The 21,146-nt window shown below is 38.3% G+C and overlaps 1 protein-coding gene across 1 annotated transcript; it reads right to left on the minus strand.

Moving 5' to 3' along the window:
- Window positions 1-1,194: 1,194 nt before the first annotated feature.
- LOC130196568 (CMP-N-acetylneuraminate-beta-galactosamide-alpha-2,3-sialyltransferase 1-like) lies at window positions 1,195-19,364 on the minus strand. The gene is made up of 6 exons (XM_056418828.1): window positions 19,008-19,364; window positions 15,152-15,345; window positions 5,326-5,505; window positions 3,246-3,291; window positions 1,828-1,947; window positions 1,195-1,727 (listed from the first exon to the last, which is right to left on the minus strand). The coding sequence occupies exons 1-6, from the start codon at window positions 19,362-19,364 to the stop codon at window positions 1,554-1,556; spliced, it is 1,071 nt and encodes a 356-aa protein (XP_056274803.1). The 3' UTR covers window positions 1,195-1,553.
- Between the last annotated feature and the right edge of the window lie 1,782 nt (window positions 19,365-21,146).

Raw genomic sequence — 21,146 nt, forward strand, 5'->3', positions numbered from 1 at the left:
ATTATTGCATAAAATAAGCTCTGTTGTAAATACCAGTTTATGACACACAAACTTTAATGTATGCGAGGTGTGTTTTGGAGGGTTTGATTGAGGTATTTTTAAGACTCATTATATTAAAATATGAATAAATAAATGTTTTGGTTAACACAAAAGTAAAGGAACATTATTTCTTATTGCATTAACATTCATATCTGAAAGTAATGTAATATAAATGGAATAGATCAAATCAAGGAATAAATGAAATAGGACAGTTTCAATAGTTTCCCATTTTGAAGAGGAGTATGTTGAGAGCACCTCACCAGGCGAGGGCCCGAAATGTCTCATTAGAGTGAAATATGTCATTTGACTTGATTTAAAGTGACCCGTAGCCTCGTCAAACCTTAATCACAAGCAGCTCTGCGGTGAACAAAGTTTATGAAGATTTGGTCAGATTTTGGTCGGCATGACGAAAAAAATATTGTCCTTATGGTGGAAAGTTAAATTAAACATTTACAGGGTGATTAACATCTTCTCACGTCTGTCAGCTTGGATGTAAACTTTGCTGTGTCACATATACAGGACTGTCTCGGAAAAAATCAACTGAAATATTGCAAGCCTTTTATTTTTTAATATTTAATGTATATATATATATATACATATATATATATATATATATATATATATATATATATATATTTTTAATGAACGCTGGTGCCTTGGTCACTGTGTGTTTGGTTGTATGATTTGCTGGCATCAACGGTGTGTGTGTAACATAGTCAATCTGGTCTGCATTAAATCCAGCTAAAATGGAGTTTACGCCACCTGTGTGAATGCAGAGAACATTTAAATGATATTTAAGAACTCGGTGATAAGACAATTCATCTTGGCAGTCAACACACTTTACAATAATAAATATATATTAATATGCGTTAACACATATATATAATTGTCGGCGTTAATATATTGATATTAACACAAGATTAACGCGTATATATATATTTATATACACACATATATATGTGTATATATTATATATATATGTACACATATATGTGTGTGTATATATATATGTGTATATATATATACACACACATATAAATATATATAAATATATATGTGTATATATACACACACATATAAATATATATATTAAATATAAATATATATATATATATATATATATATATATATAACAGGGTATTCATGAGACATTGCCTTTGTTCACAGAGCTTATTATTGCCGGTGATCATAAACATCGAGAGCCGTGAGTTAAACAAACAACAACACAAAGGAATGGACCGCACGACATATGTCATAATTCAATAAGAGGCGAACACACAGCAGGGCTTGTGTTCCCGTCACTTGGCGACTGAAGCTCTGTTGGTTTTTCCACAGCGGTTGAATTCAGGCGATGTAAAGAACACTGGACGGACCAGCAGAAGATCGTCTTTCAGAGAACAAAAGATCGTTGTTCCCAGCGCACGCGAGAGAGAACCATTTCGGAAAAAAGGCTGCTGAGGTTTTGTTCTGTGGTCATCCCGCTGTACACACACACACGCGGAGGGTCTCGGGTATCATCTCCCTCGAAACAATTGAATTTTGTGCTTCTCCGCCAGCTGCAGGGTGACGTTGTACTCGTGGTCTGCGTCGTGGACGCCCGTGTGTCGGAAGGCTCCGGACAACGTGTTCTCCTCCCAGTAGTGGTGCCAGTTCCCGTACTGGTCCGCCCCGAACCCGAACACCGTGACCTGGTAGCGGACGAGGAGGGAAATATTGAGAAAACAAATAAGCCACCCACACAAGCTTCTATCTAAATCCAGTGGGATGCGTTCGATGGGCTCGACGCACCTCGTCACAGATATGCACGGCCAGCATCAGGCTGAGGAAGCCGGTGGACGGGTATCGCCCGTGACCTTCCAGCCAAGACTCGTAGACGTATTTGAAAAACGTCGGATTGTAAATCAGCACCTGCAAAAAAATAAGAAATGCACACAGAAACATAACGGTTCTTAAATGGTTCCTTAAAAGGCTTTGTGGTTCTACGAAGAACCATCACCGACTGAATTTTTTTTTTTCGTTTGAGGCACAGTTAGTTTTTTTTGACCTTGAAGAACTATTTAAAGAAATGGTTCTTTAAAGACGCATTTTCTGAAGGTTCTCTATCGGTTATTTAAAGAAGTCTTTAAGGAAATGGTTCTTTAAAGAACCCTGGTTTGAATGGTTCTATGTGGAACCAGAAATGGTGCCTTGAAGAACCTTTTTTTAGGGTTCTTTGAGACCTTTATAGGTTCCTTGAAGAACTCTTTCAGAAAAATGTTCTTTAAAGAACCCTGGTTTGAAAGGTTCTTTGTGAAACCAGAAATGATGCCTTAAATAACCTTTTCTTGAAGGTTCTTTGAGACACCTTTACAGGTTCTTTGTGGAACCAGAAATGGTGCCTTAAAGAACCTTTTGTTGAAGGTTCTTTGAAACACCTTTATATGTTCTTTAAGGAAATGGTTCTTTAGAGAACCCTGGTTTAAAAGGTTCTTTGAGGAACCAGAAATGGTGCCTTAAAGAACAATTTGTTGAAGGTTCTTTGAGCACAACCTTTTTCGGTTCTTTGAAGAACTATTTAAGGAAATAGTGCCTTAAACAACCCTGGTTTAAAAGGTTCTATGCGGAACCATAAATGGTGCCTTAAAGAACCTTTTTTGAAGGTTCTTTGAGACACCTTTATAGGTTCTTTGAAGAACTCTTTAAGGAAATGGTTCTTTAAAGAACCCTGGTTTGAAAGGTTCTCTGTGGAACCAGAAATGGTTCTTCTATGGCATCACTCGGAAGAACCATTTTCGGTTCCAGGTGGCACCTCCATGTTTCTGTCTGCCGTTACATTTAGAACTGTGTTGTATCTTGTAAATGGAAACATGCAGATCGTAAGTAAGACTTTTAATTAACACTAGAAATATTAAAATCGAAAAAATTAATTTTAAGTAGACGTCCTTCAAAAATGTCACTCCAGTAAAAGTAGGAAAGTGATACCTGCTAAATGAACTAAAATAAAGTGAAATGACTCATGATGCAGAAACACTCATTCAAGAGTCTCCTGTTCATCATACTTTGATTTATTGGACGTATTAGTCGACGTCGTAATTTTCTCGATTACTTGCACGCCATCATATCCTCAACATCTAAATCTGAAAAGTCACTAAATACATGTTGTGTCTCTAAATCGTGTCCAGAACTCGAGTTAATAGGAATGAGATGTTCACGTCAGCCTGACTCACCTTGTCTTTGTTCGCCTTGATCCTGGACGCCACCGGCGTGTACGTGCTGCGACACACGGACAGAAAACACAACAAGGGAAACTCAGAAGGATTTTCAATCCAATTCAAACCCCATAACTATGAATAAAAATAACTCTGCTTATTTGTCTGCGATCAGTTCCTGTATCGCACCCACAGTCCCAGTAATGAGCGTCCATTCATTTGAATTCAATGCTTAAAAATAAATGTGCTTTCACAGAAACACGCTCGCTGTCAACAGTTTTTGGGGGGGGGGGGGGGAGCAGGTCCGACTTATTTGGGGTGTTGAAGACGACGCAGTTGCGACAGGAAAGTGGGCGGGGCTTCCTTTGTGTCCACATTCCATTCATTCAGTTCATTTTTTTGTTTTTTACAGGTAAAACTTGAAGTCACGAAGAAAGAAGCTGTAAAATTTTGCAAATTCCTACAACCTCGACACTCGTAAGATACAAAATCCACGACAAATGTTTCCAATTAAAAGCATGTTTTTTAAATGTTCTTTTTTTTAAATCAAGGCCATAGCATCTCATTAAAATTCATTAAGATTTAAAGCCGTTGGGGCGGATGTGTGCTCGGCAATATCGCCGTCCAACCAGATTCCTCTACATTGTTTTTGGCGAATTAATAAAAAAAGTGCTTAACGTGCACGCTGCAATACACACACACACACACACACATTAATGTTAAACACAGACTCAGGGATGGAGCCTCGTTCTCTTTAACGACACCAGAAAATGCACCAAAAATGATTCACAACACTCGGATGAAGATCTGCTGAGACAGATTTAATGATGCAGAATTATTTTGCTTTGGCAGAGTTGGAAGACGACTGGGACGGGTTTTTTATTTTTTTTGGATCGACTCGTCCTTCGACGGCCTCGCAAGTGTTGGCCGGTCGGAGTTATTGGCAATAGATGCTTTTTTTAATGTCCAGTAATAAAGCTAATGGTTGAAGCAGCTGAAGGTGAATTTGAGTGGAGTGATTATTTAACCCTCAGCCTATCTTTTTACATTGAGGTTGAGATTACATTTTAGATTGCCATTACGTTTTAAATTATTATTTTTAATTTCTTTAATTTTTTTACATTTAAATTATTTATTATGAAATTTAAATGAAAACAATTTAAATTTAAATTAAATTTAAATAATTATTTTAAAATGTATTTAATTTTGTTAAATTTAAATTGTATTGTTGCCATGACAATCTGGCATCTGGAGAGAGTAAATGGATTTAGGGGAACATCAAAATGCTTTCAAGACATTTTCAGTTATTGAATTCTGAAGCGGTGAGGTTAATTAAGCATGTATATTTTTTATTTTACTTATTTTGAATTAATTACAGATATTGAAATACAAATGAGAGAGCATCTTGTCTGGGATATGTATCTGGAAAATAAAACAATTAAACAAATTGGAATAATAGATGTCTTAATACTGAGTTTTGGGCTAACCACTGTGATTAGATTTTACTTATTTATTTGTACTTTTTCTTTAAATGTCTTAAAATATTTGTCTTTTCCATAAAATGTCATTTATAAGCTCGGTATAAGTATTTTAAATAAGCACATCTTTGTCTCTATTTTACATTATTATTATTTTTGTACTTTTTATTTATTGATTATTTGTCAGTTTCACTGAAGAAAAAAAACCCGCTACAAAACATCGTAAATAACAAAAAGAAAAACTTAAATAAAATAGAAAATAATTGTAAAAAATATTTTGTTTTCGTTTTTAATGAGCTGTGACACAACGTTGACACATCATCAGTTTATTAAGTCGATACAATATGGCCAAAAGTTGCTTTTTACAGCATCAGAAACCATTTGGGGTCAAGTTCGTGCCTGATGGACGTCCAATATAATTTTTTTCTCTTCAGTTTCCGTCGTAACTTGAAAATGAGTTTGATGAATGACGGGCCGTGAAACCCAATATAATGAGCCCGAAAGACGCTGAAAAGCTCTGCAGGGCTGAGAGGAACTGATGAATCCATCCCCTCTCACACGACACACTCATTTCATCCATTCCTCGCATTAAAAATATGAATTAATAAGCACACGCTTACTGCGTGATGGTGCCCGTGGTCAGGGCGCTGATGATCCACTGCAGGTCCAGAGTCTTGAAGGGGACCAGCACCAGGCTGGTGCCGTTGTCCAGGTCGACGGCGCTTTCTGGATACATGACGTGATGCGTCGTCCTGGCGCCCACGTCCTCTTCGTACCCGGCGGTGGGCGCCTGGTTCATTCTGCAGAGACAAGGAAGCAGAGTTGTTTTTACTTTTTTTATATATATATACTCCATCTATCTTTAGCCTCTCCAGGACAGTTCCAATCGAAGGTTTTATTCCACCCACATGTTTTCAGAGATAGGACACATTTGGCTCTTTTCTGTTGTTGTTGTATACTAATCCGTACGTGGAAAACCAACAATAAACAAAACAAATACTAATAAAAGCACAATGCGTCCCCCTCCAACATGTTTTGGACGTCCACACAACCCGGTGTCCATTTACAGCTCCACAAATACCGCTTGGCGAGGCGTCCCTATTATTATGTCCAACAATACACACCATTCTGGACCGATAATTGGTCGGCGACATACAATGTTTTGACAGCGGCAGTCGGTGTCGGTCAGTCGTGGAAGGAAGTACCCCCCCCCCCATTTGACATCATCAGTCTCAGTATACTCCTCATTACTGATTGAGCCGACAAGATATATAACAACGTGAGATTTTCAGCCGGAGCCTGTCAAGAATTATAAACAACCTCCAGCGAGAAGCACTTTGTGTACAGGCTATCTCACAGATGATGATTTATATATATATATAGATACATTTGTTTTTCATTTGTAATTTAAATTTATATATACAGTATATATATTTATATCTTTATATATATATATGTATTAAAAGAAGAAGAACAAAATTCATATATATATGAAAATATATATTAAAAAAAGAGATATATAAACAAATATATAGATATATAGATATAAATATATATATATAAATAAATAAATAAATCAATATATATGAATAAATATATCTATATATACAGTATATATATACAGTATATATATACAGTATATAAAATAAAAAAACAGACAAACTAAATTAGAGGAACCAAAGAATTGCATAAAAGGACGACATCACTTAAAAGCTCTTTTATAAAAATGGGTTTTAAGAAGTGATTTAAACGAAGTTACTGATTCTGCGAACAATGTCTCCCATGATACGAGCAGAGCCCCGACCCCCCCCCCCCACTCCACACACACACACACACACACACTCAGATTACCGCTGCTTGTTTGTTCTAAATATATTAATTTTGAGTGTTGCATGTCCAAAAAATCGCACCAACCTCCACGCTGCATATATTTCAAGCCTCCGGCAATTCAGCCGCCAGAGTGTGAAGTGGATCGTACGAGCGTCACTCATCGTAACTTACTGACGTCGCTATGAGAACTGTGAAGGCCAGCGGCCGGCTGCTGTCAGAGAAAAGGATCGGCCGCTCGGGAGTCTTCACCGGATACTTCCCTTAAAGCCCCGGCAGCAGGAAACTAAGAGGATTTACTGAAGGAAATAATGACTATTAAAGAAACACACATGCACACACACACACACACACACTGCATCCTGCAAAATCCGTTCACAGCCTTGGAATATTTGACGCATTTCTTTGGCGTGACCCCGTGAGATGTCCTCACCGCAGGGGGCAAAAGCTCGGAAGTCTGTCAGGGCACTGAAGAAGTCATCTTACTTATTTTGTATTTTTAATTTTTTCTTTATTTAACCATTTATTTAACCCTCCTGTTACCTTAGGGTCAATTTGACCCCATTCAATGTTTAACCCTCCTGTTACCTTTATATTTACTGACATATTTTACCCGTGGGGTCAATTTGACCCCAGCAATTAAAACCTCCAGAAAATTATTAGAATTAATATTGTTTTCCAAGTTTAAGTGTGAGGTACTTTATGTTTGTTTGTTGACTACCTAAATAGCTCTTTAAATATATAAAAAAGTTGATATTTCTTATATGTTTGACACAGTGAAAAACAGCTTGGGGTCAAATTGACCCGAAAGAACACCAACGTTAAACATTAAATGGGGTCAAATTGACCGTAAAGGTAACAGGAGGGTTAAAGCCTCATTGAGATTAAAAATCACATTTACAAGAGTGTCTAGCAGCAGTAGCACTTTACACAAAGTTTCAGACAATACAACATCAAACAGTGACGGACAATATAAAAAAATAAAAATATTTCTTTAGATCACAGCCTGAATAAAAACCCAAACTAAGACTCAAGTCATCATCTCCCAGTTCACACACAAGCACATATACCTCAGTCAAAGAAAACATCGACAACCAGGTGAACCTTCCTCCAACTATTTCAATCTATTTTTAAAAACACCAGCTCAGTGTTCCTCACCTTAATCCCGTGGGGGCGTCAACTGTTTCCGTTATATCTAATCAATATTCAACTTCTGCTGCTGCTCGTCCCCGGCGCTGGGAAAACGAGTACCAGATGGGCTCAGAGAACAAACCGGGGCAGATGTGTTGAGCCCAGAGCTCAGTCCCACCGGCGAGATGCTTCCTGAGGCTCTTATTTTGATACATTTGACAAATAGCACGAGAATCAATGTGAGACGAAGAATGATTTTAACATGAAGCGGAATCATCGGGATCAATATGTCGTGCTTATCAAATAATATGAGCTCATGGGAAGATTTGGATGTGGCTGTAATATATGTGGGAAAATCCGAAAGTAAAGTAAGTAAGTAAAGTGTATTTATTTATTGCACTTATATTTCTGTTATTCTTATTTCGAATGCAATTATTTGGGGATTTGGTGATATTATATTCTGGCTTCTGGAAGCAAACAGGACATCGACATTGCCGAGAATGTCAACAACAACAACAACTCTAAAAGTCTTTTATCGGAGCGGTGCTGCAAATCTCATCTCGAAAAGTGAAGAAAAAAATCAAGGTCCCTGTCCACGAGTAATGGCGTCTTTAATGTCGAGGCCGTTGGGACTCATTTGTCTAATTATTATTCATTTGTGAGCCCAACGTCGAGGTGCGGCGGGTAAGAGCCACGCGACACGCGAAAGGTCAGCGCTCTCATTTCTTCACATTCTCACTAGTTCGCTGCTCCCCTGTGTGTGTGTGTGTGCGTATGTGTGTGTGTGTGCGTACATTTTCAAAATGCCTATGCTAGTTCCAGCTGACTAACAATCACGATGAGGTACAAACATTTTGTTATGAGCTTGGCCAGAATGAGGCAACCCCCCCCCCACCCCCCCCAAATAATGAGATGAAGGCCCAGAGTGTCAGGTGGGGTTTAAAAAGCTCCGGGCTCCGAAATTTTAAAAAGAACGAATACAAAGCCGCTGGCAATGTGGCACTCGAAGGTTTCGCTTTGAGAGCACAGCGCAGTACTCTGCCTGCATATATATATATATAAATATATTTATAAATATATGTATATTTATATATATAGTATACATATATTTTTATATATATATATAATAATATATATAAATAAATATAAATATATTTATATATATAAATATACATATATAATTATATATACATATTTATATAAATACATATATTTATAAATATATATATATATTTATATATACAGTATAAATATATATTTATTTATATATATAAATATATATAAATATATATATATATATATATATAAATTAAAAAAAAAAAGGCTTGCAATATTTCAGTTGATTTGTTGTAATCAGAGAAATGCATATTTTTTTTTGCATATATATAAATGTTCACTAAACCAGTGTGAGGGCTAGTTGTGTTGTTTATTTCTCAATATTTACCATTGAGAAAGATCAAATTAGAGTGAAATCCATAAAAACCTTTTATTAGAAAATAAAATCATTTCTGAGAGGTCGTCTGGTTCAAGGCCATGTCGTAATAAAATAACTGTAAAATCAGGATAAAACTAACCGGTAACCGGCGTAAATATTTCACAATGGGCATAATATGTGGTCTTGATCTCTTGAATAATCAGAAGAATTAAAAAATAATTCTCGAGCGTTCATATAAAGAAAAGGAGGAACGAAGGCCGAGGCTGAACAAAAGCTATCCGGCACTGTTTGATCACCGTTTTCGTGAGAAAATTGTTTTTACTTTTCAAATGTTGAACGAGTAACGCCGGCGTGCCTTTCAACAATGTTCAAATGCGTCTGCAGATGGTTCTCAGTTAATTAACGTCATTAAAAACATGTCGGAGAAGAAGAAGAAGCTCAGCTATCAGCGATCTCGTTCCTCGGTATTAAAACGAAACCTTCTGCTCGCAGCGACTGTCACTCTCCATCACGGCGCAGACACACACTTCTGTCAACACACACATTCATGTCTAGTACACGTACAACATCAAAAACTTATGACATCCGAAAAAACAGTTGAAATAATGGAGGCTATACTGTAATTCCTTCACTGCCTTTAAAATCAAGTTTATTTGTCTTGTTTTTCTCTGTGTGGCTTGAAAACTTTACACAATTGCACTATGAAAACCAACGCACAAATCCATATTATTTTACTTGGAAACGTTTTTAATATATATATATATATATGTATTATTCCTCTTGTGTATTTTTATCTGTAATTTGTTTTCCATTTGTGTTTTTATCTGTAAATTTTTCCCATTTGTATTTTAATCTATCTGTAATATTGTTTCGATTTGTCTTTTTATCTGTGAATTTTTTCCATTTGTATTTTTATCTGTACATCTTTTCCATTTGTATTTTTTTCTGTAATTTTTTTTTCCTTGTGTAATCTGTACATTTTGTTCCTTGTGTATTTTTATCCAGTACTTGTCCATCATTGTTGTTTGCTGCTCCTGGCTGTGGGCCACCAAAACAAAATGTCATTGTATAACAACAATAAAAACCTCTTTATTTTTTATCTTATTTTGAAAACCTTCAAATAAATGCACACGTAACATTTCACCCTGTTCCCCAAGAATATACGAAAACATTACAAAATAATCATATTTACGAGTGGCCTGAGCTCTCTTAGACTCTCTTGCAAAGAGCATATTTGGCATTCTCAATTCAAGTGACGAAACGGGCCTCTGATTGAAGCCCTTCAGTTCCAGCGGCCTCCGACACTCACTCGCAACCAGAGTGGCAATCAAGGCCCCGAACTCGGCGTGTTATTTGCGTCGCAATAACAAACGGAGTTGGGGATTGATTGCAGTGGATTGAACACCGGCAAGAAATCCAGTCTCAATTGGACGTTTCCGTAACGATGGATCTTTTTTTAAGCGCTTTTGCAGTTGAGCTACACAACGACGACAACGAGGAGGCGGAGCAATGCAAAACACAAGCTTCCGATACGCCAGCTTTGTTTGAGCTTTACGGCCCCGATTGGGAACACAGCCGGCCCCGGGGGGCCGATGGGTAGGAAGCCCTTGAGGAGCGTTCTGGCCATCGGGAGGTTTGGTAATAACGCACTCGGTGAAACTATTCGGAGCGCTGAAGTACATTATGCATCGTGTCATCGTGGTATCTCTGTGCCGTGTCACAGGGGTTTTTGTAATGTTGCTTTTTTTGGGAGGGCGGGGCTTCCTATCCCTGAGGTTAGAGGATTTCTTTAAAGGGACAGTAACCACAGAACCGAATTTACTTAGAGAGAGATACTATGTTTGAATATTCAGATAATGTCAAATAATGTTTATGTACAGCTTCTGGTTCATATTGTGGTTATTTTACTCCTGATATTTTGATTATGTTCCTTTCTAAACTAAGAATTTTAAAAATGATGATTTTGTTCAGCTAAGCTCAATGGGGGCAGAAAGTATCCACTGTAATCCTCCTCGTCTATGGTCCAAATAAATGATCCTTTTTTAATTTAGAATAATTATTAATAATCATTAGAATAATATTTGATGTGGGTGGGGGGAATTATCTATATACTTTATTAATTTTATTTATTTCATTTTATCTACTTTGTATTTAAATGTTCTTCTTTTTCCTAATTTGTTGTCATGTTTAATGTAGTGTGCTCTGCATGTTTTCTTGCATTGTGAAAATAAATGAATAATAAATACACAATACATAATAAATAAATACAATAATAAATAATAATAAATAAAAAATAATAAATAAAAAATAATTATTACAATTTTTTTATTTTTATAAAAACAAAATAAATCAAAGAAAAAAAATTACGAAAAATCAAATTAACAATACAATTTAAAAAATATATAAAATCAAATAATTAAAAAATCTATATGTATAATGCACTTAACAGCTTTTAAAGCTCACGATCACCAATTTATGAGGGAAATTCAGAAGGCGGTTATAGAAGATAGAAATCCGGTAATTATGATGCAGGTGTGTCTACACACAGACGTACCAGATATGTGTGTGTTTAGGTACATATGTAGACTTGGCTCTGCGAAATGAGGTGACCTCTTTGTATCTTATTTATTTCCCTGTACCCTAGGTGGGTGTACTCAGATTGGGCATTGAATTATGAACATTTTGGCATTAGTTGCAGTTTGACCTTTCCATGACCTTGAGATTGATCCCAAAATCTAATCAAATGGTCCCGGATAATAACCAATCATAAATCTAATCAACTGGATAATAAACAATCATGTTCAATACTTTTGAGTTCTAAATCTAATCAACTGGTCCCGGATAATAAACAATCATCATATATCGGCTACGGCGCATCATGTCATATCATCATATTCATATCAATACAATGTTAATCTGGGTGTACTAGTGGGAGGGGTTTGTTATCTGTTTGTATATGTCAACAAAAAATTAAAAACAATGGAAATATCAGTTAAAGTTCATGTTTACGGTGTTATGAACCTGTCAATAGTTCGAAATAAAAAAATAAACATGAATAAAAAACATGTATTCTGGAATGAGCGCTGGCCTCCAGCATGTGTATTCAGTGTTCCACGGCGACCTTTTATCTCAGCGCTCCGGCTTCCAACCGAGCGTGCATCACACTCCGGCTCGAATGAATACAAAAATAAAGGAGATTTTTAAAAAAAACTGCATATTTACACCGCGCTCCCGCAGGAAACTATTCCGGCTAATGGCGAAGAATAACTCTCGTCTCTCCCGCCTACCCGGTAATTGAATTGGATAGACGATGGCACGGGGGGGGGGGGGGGGGGGAGAAGATAAGTGCAGTAATGTGGCTTTGCATAGCAGAGGCGGGGAGGGTGGGGGGGGTTTGACGGAGCCACGCAGCGATGAATTTAAGAGCCGTGCGAGAATACGCCCGCGGAATTGGCTTTTGAGGTATTTGAGTGACACCCCGGATAAGATCTTCGCGTCGGCGACATCATCGCGGAGCCCGTCGGCCATCAATCTTAGCGGAATGGGTTTCGGCGGCGTCGCACCTTCATCCTTCAGACGACTCAGACGGCGGCAATCAGTGTCAACGTTGATGTTTTAAGTGCTGCGTTTGACATTTTTGTCAGAAGGAGTAAAACACCACCTTAGTTGCCGTTAACATTCTCACCGTGGAGCGGGAAAAAAAGCCGTGTGCACGGCACAGACACATCGTTATGGAGACAATCCCACAATGCAACACTGTACACACGTGAATATCCAGTTTAAAATGATGACACGCAAGCTTTAGAGGTCACCCTCTATCGTTAGGTTTCAGTTGTGGGAATTTCCAGGAGAAACATGTCGTGTTTAATGCTCTGCATGTTTTTTTGAATTGTGAAAATAAATAAATAAATAGATACATAAATAATAAATAAGTAATGAATAAATAAGAAATAAAAAACAACAAATATTTATTTTAAAATATTTTATTTTCATAAAAACAAAATTAAATCAAAGAAAAAAACGTAAACAAAATAAAAATAACAATACAATAAAGAAAATAAATTCAATAAAATAATTGAAAATCAATGAAAAGGTAAATATGGTGGTTTGGGTGAAAAATAATGTATACATAGCCGAATGGGGGCGGTTTAGATTTTTAGTGGGTCGTCGTCCAATCAGAAGACCGGCGGTAATCACTTTCTCTTTTATTCGCGGCCACGTCGAGCGTCATAGTTTGAAGTGAAAACGGGAGACAGAAATGTAAAATTAAATAATGTTATTTCTTATTTTATATGCTGATGATAAATATCTCCGTCAACCAGTGACACCATCCATTCTGTGGTGAAATAATACTGTGACTGCTTTGCTTTCTATTTCTTACATAAGTACCATTTTCCAAAATTGTTATCCAGTATAAAAGTCAAAAGGGGCGACTGAGGGTCAGCGGGTCGCAGGTCCACCTTTCAATCAGGGGGTTGGCGGTTCAATCCCCGCCTTAGTCAATGTGTCCTTGAGCAAGACACTTATCCCAGAGCTGCTCCCCGTAGTTGTGTCTACGGTGTTTGAATGTAACATGTAAAGCATCTTAGAAAATGCTATATCTATCTAATGGATTATTATAACAACAACAATATCAATCCTATTCTTTAGGAATGTGAATATTCCACCTCTGCAGATCTGTATTTATACCATGTGGTAATGGTTTGGTTTATTTTCTTCCTCCATTAGCTCACGTTACTGCAGCCACTGGTGCGACGGCTCAAACAGACACATCAACTGATGAGGAAGAAATGACTAGAGGATGTTTTTTCTTTACTTTGAATTGATACAAAATATAATAAATTTCATCCAAATTCCCATTTCCACTATGAATCCTTAAATGCGATGTTATTATCATAACTATCTGTGACACCTACGAATATTTCGTGTGCAGGGAAGCGCTCGCAGACCTACCTGCTTTGTCTCTGCTGTGTTATTCATGACATATCCCCCCCCCCCCCCACTAACACACACACCTAATTGGTCACGAAGCGAGACGAGCGCCTACGTGGCCAGTTTAGTTTCTTGTTTAGGCCAAATTGTTCCTCCTTATCTCCTCCCCCGTGTGTGTGTGTGTGTGTGTGTGTGTGTGTCCGGACTCCAGGAGAGATGAAGTGCCATTCCTCTATCTCTATTTTCACATCTAGTAGATACAAAGCAGCAGTTTCCTAAAATCTGCAATCAAATACAAAGTGGAGATGGCTGTGGACTTTGAAGTTTCCCCGCCGATAAGACGTCCAGAGAAAGCATCGGCCAGAACGAAAGCATGATTCAAATCCAGTTTTCAGATCATTTTTTCCAATTATTAGCACTGCAAACAACATAAAAAAAAAATCCATCAAGTGTATTTTAAGGCTCTCTTTACGATTCAAATCTCTTTCACCATTCTGCTGAGCAAACAAGGGGCTTTAGCACGGCGGCCGTTTGCCTTCTTAATATTCATAATGGTCGAGCAAAGGAGGATTTAGAGGATCTGGGAAAAGTGCATTGTGGGTATCTGAACATCTCTGCACACACTCACCAGACTGTGTGTGCGTGTCATCTCTCTGATCGTCATCCACTTCATACGTGAGCTTAACCACTAGTGTTATATTCCACTGCTGACGATAAATATCTCCTTCAACCAATTACATCGTCCGAAATAATAACTTCCATTTCTATTTCTTACATAAGTAACTGTTTCCAAAATTGTTATTTAATAGTCAAAAGAACAATACCAAAGCTCTCTTGAGGAATGTGCATATTCTCCACCTCTGCAGATGTGTATTTATTCACACTGAACATGGAAAATAATAAAAATAATAATAATAATAATTCAAACTCATATAACGCTTTTCTGAATACACAATGACACAAATCTGTGACTTTGGGGATATGAGATGCTCGTTTTAACCCTTTGACGTCCACATTAGATTCATTCTGTCATGCAGCCGGCAGAGAGCTCGACCACAACCCCTCCACAATAAACCAATCTCCTGGTTTACATTTGATCCGATTCCGATTCCGATACGGACCTGATGACGAGGTCGCAGGAGTCGATGAGGCCTCCGTAGTGCGCCCCCTTCAGGTTCCCGGAGTTCCCCACCACGGAGCAGCTCCGGCAGCGCTTGGGCCCGGCGTCCACGTACTGCACCTCGTCGGGGACGACCCGGAACAGCTGGTCCACCACCTCGGAGAAGTTGGCCGGCTGCCTCTCCGACTGCAACCACTAGCGGCGCACGGCGGGCAGAAGAAGAGAGAGAGAGATCAGAGAGAGAGAGAGAGAGAGGCTCCAGGGACACTTTAAAGCTGAAGTGATTTGAACAGGGCAGCGGAGCCAGAGACATTTCTGAAATAACCTGCGTCTGCGGGGCTCTGCTGGCATCGGCCTTCTGGGGGCTTTGAACTCAGAGAATGCGTGTGCATATATATATATACTGTATATATGTATACACTGTAGACCGTTATATATATAGATAATATATATAATATATATATATTATATTATATTATATATATATATTATATATATGTGTACTGTAGACCGTTATATATATATAGAAGTATATACATGTGCACTGTGGACTGTTATTTATTTATATATATAGTATAAACATACATAAATATATATATATATATAGTATATACACATAAATATATATAATATATATATAACGGTCTACAGTACACATATATATAAAATATAAATATATATATATATATATATTATATATATATATATAAAGGTCTACAGTGCATATATATATATATATATATATATATATCTATATTTCTGTGGCAGCTTGAAACCCTGACTACAGAATGTTCTGCTCATGAGTTTTCCTGCAGAGCTTCAGTGACTCATGCTTTCATGTTTTATCATGGCACCTTGACAATAGAATCATGGGGAGGCATTTATTAATTATTTATAGAAATGTGACTTTTAATCTTGAGTCTAAACTCTACTTTAAAATAAATCTTCAGGACAAAAAACACACACTTTCTGCCTAATTCGAAAACTCTCCTCTACGTAAACTAAGAATTATTAGCCGCGTAGCGTGGGAGTTTCGACATCCCATCGGAGGAAGAAGAACCCGGCTCCACCCGGAGGTCGTGGCCTCGCCTTGTGTGCAGCGCCGCGACAACCATGTGGCCCCGGGCTACGGCGGCGGTGTGTGACACTCGCCTCATCGAGCTCCCGGTGAGGAGCGTCTCCTGAAACGAGTAGTGACAGGAGGCAACCTTGCAGTAATTGTTCTATTCTTGCCTCTAATTGGACTCGGGTGTGAGGTGAATGAGGGGAATGCCTAAGGCACCCGATGCCTCCCGGACAAAAGAAAACTGTTTGACATCAATTTTGTGAAAAGGCCTTTTTCTAATTCAGAGAGTTATTCTCTAATAATGGGACGAACCTTAAGTACCGTGTATATATATATATATATATATATATATATATTATATTTAATATATATATATAAATGTATATATATATATATTATATTTTTGATTATTTTATAAATATTTATATATATATAATATTATTTTATCAATATTTATATATATATATATTATATTTTATTATATGTTATCACTATTTATAGATATATACATATATTTGTATATATATATTTGTATATATATATAGATAGATAGGATTACATTTAGGCTAGTACGTAATAAGTTAACACAGCTTCCATAAAACACTTTAACTTTAAAAGATAACTCCAGGTAAGTAGATACCAGAAAAGGCTGAACATACATGCAACACGTTAGCTTTTTAAAATAGTTAAAATCTAAGTTTATTCTAAACAATCGTGAGTCTCGCTGTCACTATCACATTTACAAGGCAATGAGCAGACTCCAGAAAGAAACTTTAAAAACTTGTCATTTTTCCACTTTTCTGTTCTCATATACATCAATCAGGTTAATTATGCAGCTTTAGACGTGCTGGTACGTGTATTTTGTTACCTTTGGATGGATGTTTATGCTAAAATAAACTAACTCTAGCTCCACATCTAGCTTAAATGTATATAAAGGCCTTCGTACACCAGGTGTGGGATGAATAAGCCTTGATTGGTGATGCACCATATCTTAGAGGCTTGTACCATACCATATTGCCCCACTGAAACTCGCTCACTAAATGCGAATGCTTGTGGTTCTCCTAGAGTCTTAAAAAAAAGTAGAATGGGAGCCAGCCTTTGGTTAGCATCAAGCTCTCTATGGAACCCAATTTCAATTTCAGTCCGGGAGGCAGACACAGTCACCTTTAAGTAGAGTAGACTGAAAGACCTTCCTCTTGACAGAGCTTATAGTTAGGGCTGAATCAAGTCCAGCCAGCCCATCCTATGCTGCTTCTAGCTTAGGCTTGCCCGAAGTTATTAGGGAGTACTCTACCTCTTCTTTTTCTCTCTCCTTAGGGGATGAATTTTCATCTCTCACTCTGCCTTTTCTCTACTCTCTTTCTCCCGGTCCGTCTCATGGGGTCCATCTCATGGGGTCGCCGGACCCTATGCTATCTGCCTGATGGACTCTGAGTGATGGTATGGAGTCTGTCTGCCTCATTCCTGCCACTGTCCTGTTGAGACCTGTTGAGACTCCGCCCGCCCTCTCCCTGATGGATTGGTGCAGGATCCTGATGGACCTACCTTAAACTATTCGTACACTCTCCTATATATTCATATTGTGTATTATGTATTAATTGTTTAACTCTAAATAAATCTACCTTCTGTATCTGTTATCCTGGATGATCCTCCTGATGTGCTCCTCTGGGTCTCCCCTTTTTCCCCTTCCTTTTTCCCTTTTCCCTTTTTTTGTTGGAGGAGTGTGGTTGGAGTTTTTGGTGTGGTTTTATGGATGTGGATGTCTGGATGGGATGTCTATGTAAAGATTGTAAAGCACTCCGAATTTGTGAAACTAAATTGAATTGAATAAGCAACACAAAAAGTAAAAAGACTCTAAATTATTCATACCGGGTGGCAGCCTCCAGGTCGGAAGAGGAAAGTGTTTTAAACTTGCATTCTCACTAATGGCCATCGGGGGGCGACTCCTCTGAAGTCTGATTGTTTCTGATTGACCCTCAGTGTTTTCTGAGGTAAACTGTTAAACTAATTAACTGTTTATTTTATTAAGTTTATTTTAGCTCTGCGTATATTTGAGTTCCCTCAACAGTTACGCAGCGGAGGCCATGTTTCCCGGGCTTTTATTGTGAAAGGTGGGAGTTAAAAAGGGAGCTGGCTGCTTTGCTGCAGTTTAACCAGGTAATAGTTAAAAGTCTCTCTGTTGTGTAGTTCTCTGTTGTTGTTGTGCACTATAATTTTTGTTTTAAAATAATCTCGGTTGACTGATGCCTTTAATCTCTGTGCAAAAGCCCCCAAATAATCTGTGTGAAAGTACTAGTGACAGAAAGTCAGAGCTCAGAGCTCAGAGAGATATGTCGATGAAGTGATAAGAAAAAAAAAAAAAAAAAAAAAAACATCTCAAAAAATGAGCTTTATTGCCTACAAACAGGCGCTTAAAGTCGCCATCAGACGTCTCATGACACCTGCCGGGTAATCATTACCCACGACTATAGTCTAATAAAACAGCATATATGTAGTAAATGATAATCGTACACCACCCATACACGCCTGCGCTTCACGGCTCGATTCTTCTGAAGATCTTTTGGATTGGGAACAATCGATGTGGCAAAAAAAAGAAAAACACTTCTCGGGAGCGTCTCATCGGCGTGTGATCTCATCATCACCTTCCTCAAATAATAATGGCCTACAAGTCATTTTGACAGTTTTTTCTCTCTCAGAAAACCCCAAAAAACTTGACGACATATCGATCATTATGTGATATGGTGCTACATCTCTTAGCCCCCCCCACCCCTCCTCTCCCCAGGGATCTTACCTGCCACCATTTAAAGGTGTCGTCCGACAGCACGCTGTTCTCCCTGGTCATCAGGGGGCGGACGGAGCGGTTGAAGCGCTCGGCGAACCAGGGGTCGTCCTCCGCCTCCGTCATGCACCGCCGGCGGCAGGCGCACGGCCCCCCGGAGGAGAAGAATAAGTTATCCGACAGGCGGGAGGCGTACTTGAAGAAGTCGAGCGACGGGTCCCTGAGAGTGTAGCTGAACAGGAACGTGGTGAAGGTGATGACGCAGAACAGCAGAGCCAAAGTCCTGATTTGCCTCCGCCTGGGGAGAGACATGCTGTCAGAGGAGAGCCCGAAAAGGGAACAGAGAGATCGCCGGCGTCCGAGGAGCATATCCTGTTCTCAGTATCCAGACGGCGAGGGATCGGGTTCGTGGACGTCCTCAATGAAAGTCATCCGTCTGGTTTCTCTATCCGAGATCAATCCGGTGAGGGGATCCTGTCAGCCGGATCTCATGTTGACTCGGAGAGGTACGTGACCCGTGCGTCATGCATCCTGTAATGATCCGCCTGGAAGGCAAATAAGAAAGAGTTTTACGGGACATACACATGATGGGAGGAACGGGAGCTCGAAAGAAAGGGGGGGGGGGTTGTTCAAACACTCTTCTGGTAATTTCACAGCGTTGGCAGCTCGGAGAATGAAACCGTCCACACTTACGTAACGTCACGCGGCTGTTCTCCGTGCATCGCTCTGCACCGTGTTGCTTTTAGGCGCCTTCTTTTATTGACATTTTTTTTCTTTGAGCCAAAATACCCAGGATGTAAAGGTTTATTGTTTTGTGTTGATTGCCTGTTTGGTTTTGATGTATGCCTTTTTATATTGTATTTTTTGAATAATTTATAGACGTTTTTATCTACTTTTCTACTATATTTAAATCAGACTTTTATTTTGATAGGTTAAAAGGAAGCGCACTTTTTATTTTATGTTAAAATGCAAACTTGACGGTACGGCTACGGATGGACAGATGCGCATTTTATTTAAAGTTTAATAGTCATAGATGTTTTAATCTACTTCCTCTTGACATACAAATCAGACTTTTATTTTGATAGGTTAAAAGGAAGCGCACTTTTAATGGATTTCATCAGGGATGAGTGATGTGGACATGAGGCCGCTGTGACCTTAGTCGTGCTCTTGCCTTCTGTCTCCCCTTATTTAGCTCATTTTGAATTCTGGAAAAGAGGTGTAGATATCTAGTTAATAAATAATTTTAAGCTAAAATAATCTTTTACTGACACTGGTTTGCGGGTGTGAACACACGTCGGCTCCGTCAAGATGCGGTTCAACAAATGTCATCACTTCATCATTTTGACATTTGTGTGAAATATATATATATATTTTTAAATCTTTATTTAACCAGGTGAATCCCGTTGAGATTAAAAATCTCTTTTTCGAGGGTGACCTGGCCAGAGACAGCAGCAACACATGAAACACAAACAAGTTCAAAGAAACTGAACGTTAAGAGACAGCGACGTACAGAGTTAATTTAAGTAACATTGACATTGACATTATATTCAAAAGCAGTAAGTGGTATCAGTTCTTTGAGTTTTAAAACCTTCTGCAACATATTCCAGGATGAGGGTGCCCAAAAGCCCTTTTTCATGATTAGCATTTGAATTATTTTTGCATTATTTGGACGTTTTTGACAAATGTGAGGTTTTATATATCGCTGAAAAGGTGCTACTTTACGAGAACGGTTCGACACGAGGCCACTGTCCCCGAGGACCAAATATAAATCAGTGCATCCTTGAGAGGAAGTGGATGCTTGTGCCAAATTTGAATCAATTCCCTCCAGGTGTTCCTGAGATATGTTCATGAGAAATGGACCAGACGGAAAACCCCAGAAACACAAAATATCTGGCCACGACAACAACAAAAGTTTAGCTTCTGCAACTCCAATGTAGTTGTACAAATGCAAACCTGACCAACCTTTACACTGACATATTTTCATGATTAGCACTTGAATTATTTTTGCATTATTTGGACGTTTTTGATAAATGTGAGGTTTTATAAATCGCTGAAAAGTTGCTCGTTCACGAGAACGTGTCGAGCCGAGGCCACTGTCCTCAAGGACAACATTTAAATCAGTGCATCCTTGAGAGGAAGTGGATGCTTGTG

The sequence above is a fragment of the Pseudoliparis swirei genome, chromosome 1, assembly GCF_029220125.1.
Source record: "Pseudoliparis swirei isolate HS2019 ecotype Mariana Trench chromosome 1, NWPU_hadal_v1, whole genome shotgun sequence".
Lineage (NCBI taxonomy): Eukaryota > Metazoa > Chordata > Actinopteri > Perciformes > Liparidae > Pseudoliparis > Pseudoliparis swirei.